This window comes from Hylobates moloch, unplaced genomic scaffold (assembly GCF_009828535.3).
Source record: "Hylobates moloch isolate HMO894 unplaced genomic scaffold, HMol_V3 SCAFFOLD_11, whole genome shotgun sequence".
NCBI classification, from domain to species: Eukaryota; Metazoa; Chordata; class Mammalia; order Primates; family Hylobatidae; genus Hylobates; species Hylobates moloch.
The window spans coordinates 17,132,109-17,150,551 of record NW_026652286.1 but is presented as its reverse complement, the minus strand read 5'-3'; the positions used below and the strand labels follow the sequence as shown (position 1 = coordinate 17,150,551).

The window sequence follows — 18,443 nt, the reverse complement described above, 5'->3', positions numbered from 1 at the left end:
TTCCCAAAGACTCACCCCTCCCCATTCTTCTCTCTAAGTTTATTGGGTCAAGATAGGTTTCAATGCTACCAGCTGTACCCAAAATGTACGGGTGAAGAACAAAGTGAAAACAACTTAACCTGTAAAAGTCAGAATTTGAGCACAACATATGGTAAGTCTCCTAGATACTAACAGATGGTGAACCTTGGGAAATCACAACTTCAGATATTCTTACATTTTTCGAAAGCCAGTTCAGAGTTCACTATTTGTCAAATGATTTTTTAAAAAATATTGAAATACAAGCCTAAAAGTTTTGAATTACCCCAAAAATCGTTCTCAGAGATCAACATAGGTCAAAGCATCAAAAATTGCTATCCTGATCTTTTCATACGCTAGATTCATTGGTATATTGAGTCGGCATGTGTACCCTAGAAAGCCAAGGTGCAATTTTGTCTCATCTCCCTGTTGACTGAAGTCTAGGGATGCTGACCTGCTGCTGGTGCTAAAGTCAAGCCCAAGGTCAGGACATCATAACTGACAAGGAAGAGTTATGATCTCACAAATACATCTGCTATATATTCCCTCCTACTTTTTCCCTCTCTCCTTCACAAATACGCCCATTTCTCTTCTTCCCTCTATAAAATTCATCTTCCCAGTATATTCCCTGCCTACCTGCCTTGGGCTGTTCGAGATGCTATAACAAAATAGCATTGATTGGGTAGCTTATAAACGACATGCATTTATCTCTCACAATTCTGGAGACTGGAAAGTCCATGATCAAGGCAGATTCAGTGTCTGCTGATGGCCCAATTCCCAGGTCATAGGCAGGCATCTTTTCACCGTAACCTCACATGAAAGAAGAACAAGGGGTTACTCTGGGGCTTCTTTTATAAGGGCTCCATCCTCATGAGAAAATCACCTCTGAAAGGCCCCACCTCCTAATACTATCACCTTGGGAGTTAGGACTTCAATATATGCATTCTGGAGGGGCACAAATATTCAAACCACAGCACTATCCAAGCAGAACCGGTACATAAAAGTCGTATCATTCTTCCACATAGAATGTATTAAATAAAAGGTGCTAAGAGCAGTAAGTAAGATTTTATGATTAAAAAATCAAATACAGTTTGATAGGCTTCAGTGGTTATCTTTGAAGTCTCCAGGCAAAGCAAAATAAAACAAACTGGAGAAAAATTTTCCAAAACTCAGGAGTTAAACAGAGCTAGTAAAATGCCTGTGTCATAGCAGAAGGCTAACTCTTTCAGTAAATTAGGGAAACAGGCTGAGCTTGCTTAGCTGGTGAGAGACTTAATTTTTTTCTTGATTTCAGTTTAAAGTCTTTGTTCAAAACATATTTTAAACTAAGTGTACAAATATGTACAAGGTTTGAAACTTGGTCCTTGGCCCAAATACCTAAAGCCAAATACCACAAGTAAGCCACTTTTCTTAGCCAATCAGTATAAATGCCAAAAAAGCCCACAGCAAGACAGGAAAGGATATTTTTCCAATCCAAGAATTATCAAATCTTTGAGCTGGAAGGTTTCAGAGACAGTCTGTACAAAGAAATAAGTGAGTTTCAGTAGAGTCCATGTTTTGATGTAGAGTCCTGCAGTCTTTTAAGGAAGCCACTACCAACAGAGGAACTTCGGTAATGGTCTAGTTCTGACTTAGGATTTTAAAGCTCAATACTATCAAATGTGAAAAAGTTATCTGTTCCCTATATTCCATTGTGATGTTAGCTTTCTTTTTTTTTTTTTTAAACTAGTTTCAACAGCTCTGAGGCTTAACAAAAACTTGCACAAAAATGTAAATCAACTAGAGAAGCTTATATTCTTGATTTGTGGTAAAGAAGAAGAAAATTTAAAAATCCGCAAAAATGCATTTTCTTATTTGCATATATTTTGTCCCTTCTACAGGGACAGAAATTGAATAAAACCAATCTTCAAAGCAAAATAGAACAAAAATATGCATACCCAAATACTGCAAGAGCCAATAAATCCAACAGAATTTCCTCTTTGCAGAGTTAGTGTTTCCACACAGACAAAGCCTCTAAGTGTACTTTTTACATTAAAAAAGAAAAAAGAAAAAAAAAAGAAGACTAACATGGTGGTCTGCAAAAGTGTAGCAGTTTTGTCCATACTGATATTGAAATAATAGTCTAACCATGCTAGGATAGCTACTTAAACATCTAGTTTCCAGTAAGCTATGAAAGTCTGAAAGGGAAAAAGACATGGGAAGGAAAGAGCTAAGGAAATACTGAAAAAGAAGAAAAACAAACTGATGAATAGATCTTCCAAGACTCAGTAAGCTTCTCCTTTTTGGAAACAGTTCAGAATTATCTAGAGTTTGCTATACAGGATGCAGTAGATTTAGCAGCATTAGCTTTGTTTCTACATCTTAAAATCTCATCTTCATAAGCTTTGAAAGCTCAGAATTAAAATCGAGTATGTTGCAAACACAAACTACCTGTTTCATTACAGGCTGTTTGGCTTGTCTTGCCACTTGCATAATTTTTACCAAAATATCCCCATGAAAGAAATTTAGAAAACAAAAATTGTATTTAGAGCAGGAGATAGATAGATTCAGTCTGTAAGGAGAGGTGATCTGATGGCTCCCAGTTGCAGGATATGTCTATGAGTTGACTACGACTATGCTTTCTCTATGAGTCGTTCTTTATCCCTACAAATGTAGGTAACTTTCCGAACCCAAAATCCAGGTATAACGTAGAAGATAAGATTTGTTTTATCTCATCAAAATTCTTTACCCTCCCAGAAAGTCAAGTAGCCAAAAAACGAATAAACAAAAAACGCTGTCCAATTATGCAACACACAGCTAGGTTTCTAGGAACAAATTCCTATAGACAAAAAACAAATCTAATTTTAGATTGCTTCTTTAATGCTTGAGTGCAAACAAAGAAATGTACAGAATAGGAAAAAAGTCAGCTCTAAAATGAAGTCCAACTGTCACAGACCACAAGACGGGTGCCCTCAGGGAGTGTATAGGAAAAAGAACTTATTTTTAAGAATAAATGAGAGAAGAAAATAAAAATATCCAGTGTTTATATATAAAGTGCAAACTAAAATGGCAATTCAGCATTTCCATGATGAATTTCAGATTGAGAACATTTTACAAATTATGGCCATGCTAATGTGCAGGACAGTGATGAATCTATAATGAAAATAAGAAAGTGGCTTACCAAGAAAGAAGTGTATGTTTAGAATTTTTTTAAAATAGCAAATGCAGCCTAACTCTGTAATAAAATAAATTTCTACCTTGTTAGTAAGCGCCATTTTACAGTCCCAGACATTCATTCATTCATCCACTGATAAGACTTTTCCTCTGTGTGAGCGTTAGGGGTCATTTCTCTTCTCTCACCACCATATCCCAATGATGTCTCTATCATATTCTTTCCCTACAGAATATGACTAATGATGTGGGATTTGTGTCCTTAATTTTACATGTACAACTGTAAAGGTAAGGAATAGGAGAAATCCCAGACTGTTAAAGTAGGAAGAGATGATGCTAAGACCATCAAGTCTAATGGTTGGTAAGGAACCTGAAATTCAGAGAGGCCCTACTTGCTAAATATCACAGAGCTGATTAGTGATCATGACAGGACTAGAATGCAGATTCCCTGAAACACTGCCAAGAAGTCTATTACTGTATACTCTTTTAGCTTCCCCAAATGGATTTGAAAATTACAGTCATGAGCTGCATAATGACATTTTGGTCAATGACAGACCACATATATGAAAGTGGCACCATAAGATTACAATGGAGTTGAAAATTTTCTATCACCTAATGACCAGCTGTCATAATGTCATTGTGGTGTAACTTATTACTCATGTGTTTATGGTGATGCTGGTGTAAACAAACCTGCCCTGCCAGTGGTATAAAGTATACCAAATACAATTATGGATAGTACATCATATTTGACAATGAAATAAATGACTCTATCACTGGTTTGCTTATTTGCTGTACTATACTTTTAGTTGTTATTTTAGAGTGTACTCCTTCTACTTATTAAAAAAACAAAAACAAAAACAAAGTTAACTAAAACCCTGGCTGCCTCAGGCAGGTCCTTCAGGAGGTATTCCAGAAGAAGGCATTGTCATCACAGGAGATAACAGCTCCATGCCTGTTACTGCTCCTGAAGACCTTCCAGTGGGACAAGATGTGCAGGTGGAAGGCAGTAATATGAATGATCCTATGTAGGCCTAGGCCTAGGCTAATGTGTGTTCATGTCTTAGTTTTACACACACACACACATTTTTTATTTCAATAGCTTTTGGGATACACGTAGTTTTTGGTTACATGGATAAATTGTATAGTGATGAAATCTGAGATTTTAGTGCACCCATCACCTGAGTAGTGTACATTGTATCCAATATGTAGTTTTTAAATCCTTCATTCCCTTCCACCATGTCTTAATTTTTAACAAAAAGCTTAAAAAGCAAAAAAAAAAAATAAAAAAGTTTAGTACAAAAGCAGCTTATAGAATAAGAATATAAAGAAAGAAAATATTTTTGTACAGCTGTACAATGTATTTGTGTTTTAATCTGGCTTACAAAAGAGTCAACAAGTTTTAAAAAATTAAAAAGTGTATAAAGTAAAAAAGCTACAGTAAGCTAAGTTTCTTACTTTATTGTTGAAGAAACAAAAATATTGTTTATAAATTTAGTGTAGACTGTTTATAAAGCCTACAGTAGTGTTTAGTAATGTCCTAGGCCTTCACATTTACCCACTGCTGACTCACTGACTCACCCAGAGCAACTTGCAGTCCTATATGCCCCATTCATGTAAGTGCCCTATAGAGGTGGATGATTTTTAATCTTTTATATTCTACCTTTCTTATACCTTTTCTATGGTTAGATATATTTAGATACACAATAGTTATTACTGTGTTACAATGGCCTACAGTATTCAGTACAGTAGGATGCTGTATAGGTTTGTAGACTAGGAGCAATAGGCTATACCATATAGCCTAGGTGTATGGTAGGTTATACCATATACATTTGTGTAAATATACTCTATGATGTTTGCACAAAGACAAAATCGCCTAGAAGATGCATTTCTCAGAATGTATCCCTGTCATTAAGTGACACCATACTTCTTTAAAAATTTCCAATCAGTTATAAGATGACGAAGTAGGCAACACTGTTCTCATCTTCCCACACTTGAGCAAGTTGAGTTATACTGAACCAATGAACAGCCTTTGGCCTATTCCTTGATTGCAATATAAAATAGAAGAAGGTGCTACCCAAGAAAGTGAGGACAAAAGAAAATAGAAGATTTGCATCAGATCAAGACTTTAAAGCAAATATTATAGGCAAAGCATAAGGACTTGGAGACAAATTACATTTTTTATCAATTTAAAAAAAGTTTTAATCATAAAAGTGTTACATACTTGTTATAATAATTCAAATTATATGAAAGTATAAGAAATAAAAAGTAAAAGGTCCTCATCCAACACTCCCTCCTGCAAATTCAGTTCCAAATGTATTCCCCAAAAATCACCAGTAATGTTATTTATCCTTCCACACACTTTTTTTTTTTTTTGAGACGGAGTCTTGCTCTGTCCCCCAGGCTGGAGTGCAGTGGCGCATCTCGGCTCACTGCAAGCTCCGCCTCCCGGGTTCACGCCATTCTCCTGCCTCAGCCTCCCGAGTAGCTGGGACTACAGGCGCCCGCCAACATGCCCAGCTAATTTTTTTGTATTTTTAGTAGAGACGGGGTTTCACCGTGTTAGCCAGGATGGTCTCGATCTCCTGACCTCGTGATCCGCCCGCCTCGGCCTCCCAAAGTGCTGGGATTACAGGCTTGAGCCACCGCGCCCGGCCCATCCACACACTTTTATATAGTTATTTAGCCAAATGACACCTTTTCTGTAACACTCTTCTTTAACGTTGTTTTTGTATGTAAGCATATCTAATATAGAACTAAAACAAACATTTACTTCCTACCACATTCTTGAACTGAATAAGAATGAAATCTCAGATCAGACAAACAAAATCTTGTAATACTTTGGCATGAAATAATCACCCAGATACCCTAAAAGCTACAGATTTTTTTTTTTAATTAGCGATGGCCAAGCAACACTGACAGATACTACACAACACAAAATAAAACAAGTTGGACTTGTCAGGTTTCATATAGCCAAGTAGTTTAGAAAGGAAAATGTTAACAACTTATCTCATACTCATCAGCTGGTAGACAATACCATAAATATTATCATAGAATCTATTTATCAAGTGGTATCTTTTGGGCACTATATGTCATTATATATCATTTCATTTAATGCTCATGACCACATTAAAGGGTCATTAAACCTATTTTACAGACAAGAAGACAGGTTCAACAATTTTTCCATCATCACCCAGCCACGCCAGTAACTGGCAGGATCAGTATTTGTATACAGATCGCTGATTTCAGACCACATTCTCAGCTGCCATGTGTATATCGTCCTCATTCCCCAGCCCAAGCTGTGCCTTTTGCACTCAATCCTGGTTAATTACAGTTAGCGCTTGATGTTTCTGTTTTAACCACAGATAGAGATGGGAAGTCTAAGAAATTGACTGGGCTACAGAGAACCTAGGTCCAGCTCATGTGGAGGAAGGCCACTGTGATTCCACAGACAGCAACCAGTCAGCACTCAGCTCACAAGATTCCATCCCCCCTTGGGATTGCCACTCCCGTGGAGTAAACTGGAGGTGGATGAGACACTCTAGGCTGTTTATAATCTTGACAGGCACTAAACCAGGACACTTGCCAACCCTGACAAACCAAAATCCCACCTAGAAAAGTTTCCATGACTCTTTGCTGCTCATAGCTCCATGAGGAAGAAAGGACAAGACATAGCAATGACTTTATTTATTCATTTGTATAGACTCCACTGCTTTTCAAAATGAATTGGCAGTTTAAAATTAAAAACCCAGAATCAATGAAACAGTTATTAATGATAACAGCTAACATTTATTGAGCACAGACTACGTATGTATAAGCATTAACATGTAATACTGTTTCATCCTTCTATCCTCCACAGCCTTTTGAGATAGGCATTACTTTTATGGTCCAGATCTTACAGACAGAAAAATAAAACATAAGGAAGTTAGAGTGTGTCTCCACAGTTGGTTATACAGCTAGTCAGTGCTGCAAGCAAATTTTAAACCTGATAATCTGATTCCACAGGTGATGTTGACCACTATGCGACCCTGCCTCCACAGAACCAGGGTAAAAGAACAAGCACAGCGTAAGATTTGAGGGGTGTTAACAACAGAAGGCGCAGACAAGGAAAGTGGCTAAAACTGAAAACAAAGCTTGATTTGAGCTCCCTAGTCATCAGTCCTTAAAGAAAAACGTGAAGAATTAACCTGAGTAGGGTATCCTATTGTCCTGTGGCTTTCCAATAACACGGGGATTTCAATGCTAAAACTGAAATGGCTGGATACCCTACTAATAAAGTTTTGTAACATTTGATTAGGCCTCAGATCATGAAACACATACAAAATCTTTATGGTGCTTTCAGACCTATATTGGGTCCTTCAGCACCTCCTCCCACCATCATTAAAAATACTAAATAATTTTTCTTATCATTCTGCTTGAGAAAGATGAAGGGGTTGTGGAAAAATGAAGCCCTGTTAATTGCTGGGTTTCAATCATCACATCTATTAGTATGTTCAAGAGTCTGGGTAAGTGAGGCACACAAATTCTAGGTTAAATTTTGCTCTGCCAACCCCAGCTGTGCTTTAATTTTCTTTCCCAAGGTCACACAGGATTGCTTTCTAATAAAAAAAAAAAAAAAAAAAAAAACTTCCCTACATAACAAGCAGAGATTCAATCCAGTCATTCTTAGAGAGCTTGGTAGTAATCTTGTCAGAACTCAGAGATGAGAACTAAACCAATGCTTCTTAAAGCTGTTTGAAACATCAGCTCTGAAATCAGCGATGAGCTTCATGAAGATGGGGACTGTCTTATTTATTTTTGTTTCCTTAATAGCATCGCCTTGCAAATAAACATTGTCTTAACTGCAATCTTAATCTTAGTAAGTCAGAGCTAAAAAGATCCTTAACCATCATTTGGTGCAAATGTTTACAGATGAGTAAACTGAGACTTGGAAAAGAAAATTTGTTAGTCAAAAGCTGAGCTGAGACTAATTGAATTAAATAGGAAGTGAGCTCTTCCTAATTAAGGTGAAAAACCCCAACTACCATCACAAGGCTGTAGAAAAGAAAGTAAGACATCACTAAAGGGATAGGGTTTTTAACTATAACCCAGGTGATCTGTCAGGGGTCTTCAGAAATCTCAAGTGTTAAGTGAAAAAAGGAAGCAAATAATTTAACAATCCCATGCAAAATAAATGAGCAACTACGCAAGAGGAAAAGACAAAATATCTTTACCTTGGGGAGAGGAGCAAAGTTCTGCCATGACATGTTGAAATTTTCAGAAAAACTGAAGATATTTTAGACTAAATATTTTATAGATATTTTCTAGCCAATTAAAGTTTCTAATTAGATTAAGGTCAATTTTTGTTTCTTAACATAACAGAACTATGACATGATTAAATCCAACCAAGATCCCTGGCCACCTAACATAGGCCAGTCACTGTGTGAGGCCATCAGGCCTACAAAACAATGGCATGTTCTCAAGCAAGAAAGAGTAAAGCCAGGGAAAAGGTAAGCCAGCCTCCTGACAACACGTACCATCATGAAAACATTCAAAATGTCAACAACTGACAGAAAAATTCCAGAGAAAATCTCCAAGCGTCAATCTATTCTCTCTATTCAATGCATAATCAAATCAATGGATCAATCGACCAGTGTTTCTGAGCATCTGTCACCTGCTCAGAAGGACAGGCCTTTCTTTAAGAAGTAAGAAATTAAGATAAGAGAATAACGGCTGGGCGCGGTGGCTCACGCTTGTAATCCCAGCACTTTGGGAGGCCGAGGTGGGCGGATCACGAGGTCAGGAGATCGAGACCACAGTGAAACCCCGTCTCTACTAAAAATACAAAAAAAAATTAGCCGGGCGTGGTGGCGGGCGCCTGTAGTCCCAGCTACTGGGAGAGGCTGAGGCAGGAGAATGGCGTGAACCCGGGAGGCAGAGCTTGCAGTGAGCCGAGATTGTGCCACTGCACTCCAGCCTGGGCGACAGAAAAAAAAAAAAAAAAAAAAAAAAAGAGCTAGGCAGTTGGAGTACCATTAGTAGTCTACAGTAATTAAAGTGTTGCCAAGTAACTTGGTCAGGCACGATCATTTTGGATTGGAAAGGGATAGGTAGAAAAGGCTTAAGTGGAGAGACCTAAACTGGCTTTGAGGCATTTGATGAGCAGAGCGTAAATGTGTTACAACTGTGAGAAACAGTGATGGCAATGGCACCAAGATGGAAGGGGCTAAGATGTGTTCAGATGACAGGGAGGCAAACTGTGTGGCTGAAGCAGAGGGTTCAGATGGGAGGCCCGCATTGGTGATAAAAGTGAAAAGGCACACTGGAACTAGCCTGTGGAAGAATCCTCTATTCCAAGATCAGGAGTCTGGTGAAAGCACTAAACAGCTGTCTAGGTTGCCCCATTTTCAAGCCATTTTTTTCAAAAGAGGTATAATTTGATCCTTCAAATTTGTTATGGCTAGATAAAAGCAGATCAACTTTAAAGTTACGTGATTTTTAAAATATCTCTGTGCATTCACAGTTCGCCAGTGGAATCTTGAGGCCAAGAACAAGTGAGCAGATGTCTGCAGACTTGAGAACTAAGCTGAGGTTCCCCAGCAGTCATTTTCCAAGGAATCTGGGCAAAACACACTTTGTTTTGCTTGAATGGAAACAGCATCTATAAAGTTCCTTGTAGTTCTTTAATACAAAAACATAACACCAGCAAAACAGAAGCTATTCTAAAGTATGACTTACACAAATATTGTAGCATATTTCAAGAAAAACAAGTAAATAGAAACAGTAGAATAAAAAGAATATTTGAATTAAACATACATTTATTGTTCAGAAAAGCTATTTTAACAAAGAAAAACTTTATACATTTTTCCTTAAAATCGTGTTAGCGATCCTTCATAATCATGAATATATTCTCATTTAAAGAACGTACAAAGTTCTTTCAAATCGTTTAGCAGTAACCACTTACAAGGATTGTCTTTTCCTTTTTTTTTTTTTGGTCACTCAAGTATGCTCCTTTAAAATGGCTGCTTTGCAGAAATCTCATCATAGGTAACTGACTCACTCTCCAGAACATACTTGCAAAGCAACATCTTAGCATTTACACTAATACCCAGGCAGTCAATGGAAAGACCCTTTTGTTTGGTTATGTTTGTAAATTCCGGGGTGGGAGGGTGTGTGTATTTGGGGTGTCCTACTATTTTTTTTTAAATTCTCACGTAAAACAATTACTAAAAACAGAGCTTGTGACTTGGACATGCCCCGAGTTCAATTCTTCCAGGAGTGGTAAAAACAGTCAACAGAGCCCTAACCTCCTTTCTATCTTGACTATACAATAGTTTTCAAAGAGGTTTAGTCCTACTATGAAAGACTCATGTTAGACATTGGAAGGGTCTCATAGAGAGTGACCACCAGGCCTTAAATAAACAAGAGAGATGGTGACCTTTTGCTCCCTTCTGCTGAAAGCCCAGCATATCCTGTAGCACAGGACCAGAAAAAAGTTGATATGCAACCAGGTGCTGTGAAATCCTTGCCTCTGGGTTTCTGCCACACTTTGTTCCTTAAACAGTTTAAACCTCAACATGACTTAAATAGTATTAGGGAGTGAGAGAAAAGTACAATTCCTGGAACCAACTGTTCCACTGTCCCTTATTCCTTTGTTCCCCATATTGTTTGAGTCCTGTAGCATGCAGCACACGTTTCACTAGCAACAGGCAAGACAATGGATCTAGCAGTAGCTGGACAATTAGTCCCAATTAGGCCTATTTCCCAGCTGAATGTAAAGGGCTAGTGGGGTGAGGTGTGGGAAAAAAAAAAAAAAAACTACAGAAATTTTAAAGAAATATTTCAGAATGGAGGCAAGCAATACAATGTAAAGCAAATTGAACTAGGGGTCAGGAGTCTCAGGCAAATTCGCTGTGTGGCATTGCAAATACTTTAACCTCTCTGTTCTTTTCTGTTCTTATCTATAAATAGGGGCAACCAACCACCAGCCCTCTGAGGCTCTGAAAATCTCATGTCAAATTGTGGTTGAAAGTGCTCTGAAAGTTTGAAATGTTACACAGATGTATGGGATTCCTCCTGAGCTGTATTTGAATCCACAGATATCCATCTGATTTGTAAATCATTTACCTTTTAGTCTCCCTAGCAGAAGTTAATAGTGAATGCTTTTCTTTTTTTTCTTTCTATTTTCTTGATTGCTAATTTTGTTAAGTTCATGAGCGATACTTACATATGTACATGTGGAGGCTGGAATCTGCTCTGGTTGATGTTGTAGTGCGTGAATGCCTGGGTGGGGTTTGAGCTGTACTCATCCACCGTTATGGTAACTTTGCCTTGAGAAGGAATCCCATGTGCCATCCTTCCTCCCTATAGGCATGAGCAATTCACAACTTTACAGAGCAAAAGATGGAAGCAGGCATGGTGCGTTTCAGCCAACCTCTGAATCCAAGGATCTACTCATCAATACCGCTGTGCATTTCTGAAAGAAAAAAAAATGTATATAAAATGAGAACAAAGAGAAAAAGAGTGTTCTAAGAGACATAAATTTAACATCTAGACATGAAACTAGTTCAACGAAAATCTGAATATGTGTTGTTGGCTCGTGGATACAACTGTTCCCACCTCTCTTCCCTTCATGCACTTCAAAGCGGATATTACACTCTATACATCATTGCTGGGTGCTAGCAAATCGTCTCAATGGAGTTCAAACTAAGATTTCCTCTTTAATTATAATTATGGCACTTAGCGTGTATTACGGAAGGGGCATATCCACAGTTGCTATGGCATCTGGCTATACATGGTTTGTGCTCGAAGTGAAGAATCTTCCAAACCTTCCCTGCTAATTGGAATGTTTGGTCTTTACAAAGTTGGTGTCACATAATCATTTGAAAGCTCCATGTTTAAAACAGCTATATAAACACAATGACAGATAAGAATTTAAAATGTTGTGCTTATAACAAACACATGTGTATTACTACAACATGCACATAATAACCATACATTACACATATTCTTTTCTTTCACAAGCAGCTCCCAAAATACATAGGTAGGCAATGTTTGGCATTCCTCGCCGGCCCAGAACCTTATGGTAAGGCAAATCCTTCTTGTTAAATGTAGTGTCATTTCTTTCAACACTCCAGTCACTCAGGGGAAAGCCAAACACCTCCAGGTCTGGACCACCACTTTGAATGCATTCATTACCTCCCTTCTTCAAGCCCCGATGGAGCGGTAAAGAAGGGCAGCCATTACATCTGCCACCTCATTCTTGGTGCAACATAATTCTCAGTAGTTGGTTTCATTTTTTAAAATTTCCATTAGTTCTGATTTTTAAATAAATGTCAATATATTATTTGCTGCACTGGGTTGAGAAATGAAGATGTCTATTTTTATGGTAGGTGTGCAAAGGCTGAGGGAAGCAAATTCTCATGTCCAAGTTGTTGCAATTGATCAGTGCGGCAGAGAAGAGGCCATAGTACACTCCTTGGGTAACCCTTAGGTAACCCATGCTCTTACTTTAAGTGCACCACATCAGAATAGGTTTGCCATGTGCACCATTAAGCTCTGAGAATCTTATCTGCTATTTCAAATAAAAATATTTAGAATAATAAGATTAGATTTAAAATTGGCATGAAACACCTTAAATATGGAGCAAAAGGCAGATGGCCTGCCATAGGCCATTTATTTTATTATTTTACAACCCGGGGCTTGTGTAGTCCTCCATATGCTAGCTGGGCTAAGAAATTCCAGAGTGTTCTACTCAAATCATTGCCTTCTTCATATTAGCAAAGCAAGCTAAATAACACCCACCTTGCCTGCCTTCCTAATGTCAAGTGCACTGCCAAGAGATGAATCCCTGTGCTCTGGCATTTTAAACAAAGTGTCACTTTGGGTTCTCTTTCTTTTTCCTGACTTCATGGGAGGTATGAGTCTTTTAAGCGCCAGATGATAGACAACCAGGCCAGTAGGATTAACTAAATTAAAATCTTTCCCTGCTCCTCTGATGTAAGATATCTATAAGAACTGCTTACAAATCATAATGTAGCAGTTTTCATACCAAGTTTGCAGCTGTTTCCTTAATTTCCCCCACAATTATATTTTACTGTTATTTTGCATAACAGTAAAACACAACACCTGCTTCAAATTGCAGTCCTGTTCTAAGTACTGTAATTCTCTTTTGAGACACAAAGTACCGAGACACTACTGAAGCGCAAAACTGCATAATTGCGTCGCGCTGAAAAGTAAATACAAATGAAAACATCTTCCTGTTATAGAAATGACTGTCATTAAAAAGAATGTTAGCCATCAAAGCACAGAGGGAGAAAAATTCACATTTTCAGACTGTGAGAACTTAGTGTTTGCATAAATTAGAGAGTGGTGTAAAAATTACTTGACAATTCTTATGTTCATTCTTCCATCAACGTCTATTGTGTGAAATACTGAACATTAAGAAGCAAAGGAAATCAAATTTATGTCTAGACCGCTGTGACCTCTGAGTAACAACCTCTGCACCCAGTACTAGAAAGATTTTAAATGTTTCTGGAGTAAACACACTAATTAAACCAAGCAAATGTGGCCTAGAAATAAAATATACATATCTAATATTTAAACATCTATGCAATGACTTGTAGCAGTTAGCATGATACCCACCCAAGTTCTACTATTTGAAGCTAAGAAGAGACAGAACTTAGCAGCTGATCAATTTGCACTTCTACATGGTCCGCTTGATCCTAATGTCATCCTTCTCTATCACTGAACATCTACGCCTCTTTGCACCTTTGCCCCAGTAAGACAAATAGAACATCTTTTCATCAGCAAGCACAGGCCCCTGTAACTCTGAAAGGCTAAATGGGTGGCTGGCACCTCATTTGAATTCATCTTTGCCATGTTCCCTTTCAAATGTTTTATCGAAACAGTGCACCTGCAGTGTCTATCTTCTTTAATCTGGAGTCCTTTGAAGAAAATGTCAGACTGAGGCAGAGAGCTTCAAAACTTTCACAGCACCTTTACAGACAAGTCAAGAAAAGGCTTATTTTTTAAAATGCTATGTTCATCCCCACCCATATCTCAAAATGAACACACCCTAAGAATTTTAAACACAAACACCTGGAAAAGACTTTTTTTTTTTTTTTGGTAAACTCTGAGACACAAGGGACAATGGACAAAACCACTTCCTATAACCTGAGAAATTTGGAGAGAGCTTGAAACAAGGCAGAAGGATACACTGCTTACAACTATCAAGAAGATGTATATTTAGGCAGTAAAACCTTCCAAATGATCAGATTTTGGTGCATCTCACCCTCTTCACACTTACTTTAACTTTTTACACACAATATTTAAAGACAGCACTATTCTTTTCATAAATTTTCATTTTATACTTCAACACACTTGCTCCACAAAACAAAGAAAACCAGGACGAAATATCAAGAAGCCGAAAGAAAAATCCAAAAGGGACTGACACTGCCAAACATTCATGCTGGTGCTAGTTTGATTTTTCTCTTCAAAAAGAAAATCATGTGAGTACATTTTGCATTTCCTAGACAGCAATCACTTCTGTCCTTTAAGCTGCACGACTAGCAATATTCTTTTCCAGGAATCTAGTTGGAAAACCTTTTAAAGTTGGCTGGCAATGAAGGGATTAAAAGCTGAGGAATTAAATAACTGTCTCCACCTCCTAGACACCAGAAGTCCAATTTACCAAAACTTTCAAAGCAACAACTCATGACCTCTCTACCCCTGCACTGCCCAGCACAGCCTATGAGAAAAGAGCCCGCGGTTTTCTCGTTTCAACAAGGATGCTCATTTTAATCACTTGCCCCAAGATCTCCAGACCGAGCCTGGCGGGACTTTGGAACTTGCCTGCTCCAAATCCGCCAAATTTCGCTCTCTCCTCCCTCTGCCGCGCCGATCCAGTGCGTTCTTAACTCACGCCCCTACTCTTTTATGCCCACTTCCAGTTACTCATCCCTGTATCTGGGAGCGATGCCCACACGCCTTCCCGGCGGGCTTCTCCGCCAGGGTTATTTTGGGGGAGGCTGACATAAAGTTCCACGTGCTTCTGTCCACCGAGCGCCCTCCCTCCCACCGCACTTACACCTGAACTTGTCTCCAGCACTGCGGACACCCAGGTGACATATTCTTTCGGAGAGGGAAGGCAAGACTTTTATCCGGAGCCTCTGGCAACTCGTGGAGTCTATATAAGGTGGGCGGTGGGGGGCGCGGAATTCTCTACTTTGGATTGGTTTGTTTGTTTTAAATCTAGGGTGGTGGGCAGTTGCGCGGGGCGGGGGGGGGAGTGCTTTATCAACTACACACACACACACACACACACACACACACACACACACACACACACACACTCGCCCTGCCCTTCTAGGCTCACGGCTGGCTCTTCCCGGCTACAACTTCCCCTTCCTTCCTGGAACACCAGCCTCTTACTCGTTCAGTCCCCCGTTGCCACCTCCGTCACCTCCTCGGCCGCCGCTCCTGCTGGCACTGCTGGCGCTAGCGCTGGCGGCCCCGGGCTCCGCTGGACGCCTATCTTTTTTCTCTCCCTCTTCCCTAGCTCTGGATTGATTGATGACCACCGGCGGCCAATGGCTCTGACACCACGCCATCCTCGGTCGGGCATCACAGCCCCACGTCCCCGACGTCAGCCTCCCGGGCGCGTTGGCATCCCCGAACCCACAGCGCTGAGCCCGAGCCCGGGGCCGCCGCCTCCTCCCTGCTCTACGCCTGGGCGCTGCCAGGTTCCTTCCCCGGAACGGCGGAGAAAGGAAGGGAGGGAGCCAGCGAGCGTTGGAAGGGGGTGTGGAGGCCACGGGATCTCCTCCTCTTTTGAAATCTTTTTTCACTTAAACTTTTGCTTGTTTCCCCCCTCGACCTGTTTGTGTTTGTTTGCAGCATCTCAAATCAATTATACATTTTTCATGACCTGCATTTGCACTTAATTTGGTGTGTGTCTGTGAGGGGGGGTGGCGATGTACTATTATAAATCAACTTCACTGGGGCATCCTTAATTTATTTTCTTGCTGACGGATTCCAACCGGCTCCTGAGCCTCTAGAAAAATGCCCCCTTCACCTCCTAGGCCGCAAAACCCCGGAATTCAAAGGCTTTACAAAGATAACCTTGTTATACGTAAATAGCAAAGAAACTCCTGCCTCTGTAGAGAAGAAATCCGGCGGCAACGGTTACTTTTCCTCGGTACTCGTCCCCCGTCGCCTAGCCCCGACCCCAGCTTGGGTCGCCGGGTCGCTCCGCAGGCTGCGAGGGCGGAGACCCAGGCAGCGGCGGAGGGTGAGGCTGGGGCGCGGGGACGGGGTGAGAAAGAGCCCCGAGCGAGAGCGGCGCGCGCGGGCGGCCCCGGGGGCGGCCGCGGGGCGCAGCCGGAGCACAAAGCTGCGCGGCGCCTTCCCCCCGTCACTGCACCTGGCCTCGGGCCGCCGCGGGAGCCCGGAGATGGGGCCAACACAATGCACCCGGGCCTAGGCCGGGGCGGCTCGAACACATCACCCCGGGACTTTCTAGTAAACAGCTCGCTGAGCCCTCGTCCCCACCCCCATCCCCGCCGCCCGGCTTTCGCCTCAGCTTCTCCCCGATACCCCCTCCTCTCCTCCTAAGAAATCCCGGCGGAGGAGGGGGCGAAGAGGTGGGGACCCCCAGAGGTCGGGGGACTGATGGCTGGAGGGGGTGGAGGAGAAGAGAAGAGGCGCAGGATGGGGAGTGGGAGGGAAGACACCTCCTAAAAAAGAATTTGCTTTCGCTCAGGGGTTGAAAATCAGCCCTCCCCGGGCGCCGAATTGCCCGGGAGGCGCCCGCTCGTGCGGATGTCAGGGGCACCGGGGCAGACCGGGTCCGCAGCCTCCGAGCCCCTCGCACGCGCCTCTGACAAGGCACCTCTCACCCGGGCTCCGCTTTGTGTGTGCATTTTTTTCCCTTCCTCTCGTGCTCGGCACCGGGCTCCCGGCCGCCTCCTCCCCCTCCCCCGCCCTCCGCCTCCCTTCCCGGGGCGGATTACCTTTCCCGGGCTGCGCTCCGGGTCCCGGGGATGCCTTCAGCGCCCGGCGAGCAGGCGATCCATAGCCGAGCGGCCCGAGCCGGCTGGAGGAGCGCTGGGGGCGCGCGGGGGTGGCGAGGGGCGCGGGAGGGCCAGAACCTTCGACCCCGGAGGTCCCGCCGCAGGCTGGGGCTGGGGGCCAGGGGGCGCGGCGCTAGAGGGAGGCGGGGGGAGAAAGGACCTGAGCAGCCTCGATCTGGGGAGAGAGCGAGCGAGGGGGCGAGGAGAGGGAGCGAGGGCGCGGCGAGCCGGAGGGAGCGCGAGCGGTGCAGTGACAGGGACTGCCACTGGGGTCAAAGGAGCACAGCTCCAGGAAGCAGGGCGGCCGAGGCGCCGCTCCGTGCGCGCTCCCCGGCGGGACCCCGCGCCCCTGCACGCCCCTCCTGCAGTCCCTGCCCACTCGGACCCCCGCCGGTGCCCCGAAGCCCCAGGGTTTCGAGAGGAGGAGGGAGCCGAGGGCGAGGCCCGGCAGCCTGCTGGTGCTCCCGGGTCAAGCAGGCGGCAGGAAGCTGAGCTGCAAGTTCATCATGATGAGTGTGATCTGCGTAAAAAATGATAGGGGAAGGAAGGCGGGCTACGGTGCCCCAGGAAAAGAAGGGAGCTTTCTCCCAAATGGTGTTCTTCTGCAAACAGAACACCCAGCTCCCCCCCACCCACCGACCTGCCAGGCTCTGTCAGGAGTCCTGGCACCGTTCCAGGACGCAGGGCTCACCGCGGGGGTAAGGGGAACGGCTGGGACACTTCGCTCAGACCTAAGAAGGCGACCCTAGGTTCCCTCCCATATGCTGATCTGAGGCTTTCTGGGGGGAGAGCTGTGCTCCTTTTCCCCCAAGCCTTTCAACACGCCAGACACACACACACACACACACACACACGCACGCACGCACACTCACACACTCACCTCTTTCTCTCTGCAATGTTGCTGAGAAAGAAAAGGCCAACCCAGCTGATCATTTTTTTCACCTCCATGAATTAAGGCAGATTCAGGACAGGAAGGTGAGGAGAGGCAAAGACTAATTGTTTCCATTTTCGTCTTTTGGATAAAATTTTCCCCAAAAGATAAGCATGTCAAAAGCATTTTAAAAATCAAAGTTAGTCCAGTTTTGTCTGCTACTTTGGAAAATGGAAGAAAAGGTTTTCAGAATTGTATACAAACAACACAAGGAAAGGAAATGCCGCTGAAATGCTGGAAGACAGAAAACAAGGGAGAAAAGGCTTTTAGAAAACTTGGTTGGCAGGGTTGTCTGTGAA

At 42.3% G+C, this 18,443-nt stretch overlaps 1 protein-coding gene across 3 annotated transcripts in view; it reads right to left on the bottom strand.

Moving 5' to 3' along the window:
• The window catches only part of MPPED2 (metallophosphoesterase domain containing 2), a 201,693-nt gene extending 184,222 nt beyond the window's left edge, over positions 1-17,471 (bottom strand). Inside the window, exons 1-2 of one of the 3 annotated variants that reach the window (XM_032166360.2) lie at positions 17,154-17,471; positions 11,369-11,617 (exon numbers count right to left, since the gene is read on the bottom strand). In XM_032166360.2, the coding sequence (XP_032022251.1) occupies positions 11,369-11,496 (128 nt within the window). In that variant the 5' untranslated portion in view covers positions 11,497-11,617; positions 17,154-17,471. Of the gene's footprint in view, positions 1-11,368; positions 11,618-15,573; positions 15,872-17,153 lie in introns of those variants that run through there. The other 2 variants (XM_032166361.2, XM_032166362.3) reach the window with 2 other exon arrangements.
• Positions 17,472-18,443: the final 972 nt, after the last annotated feature.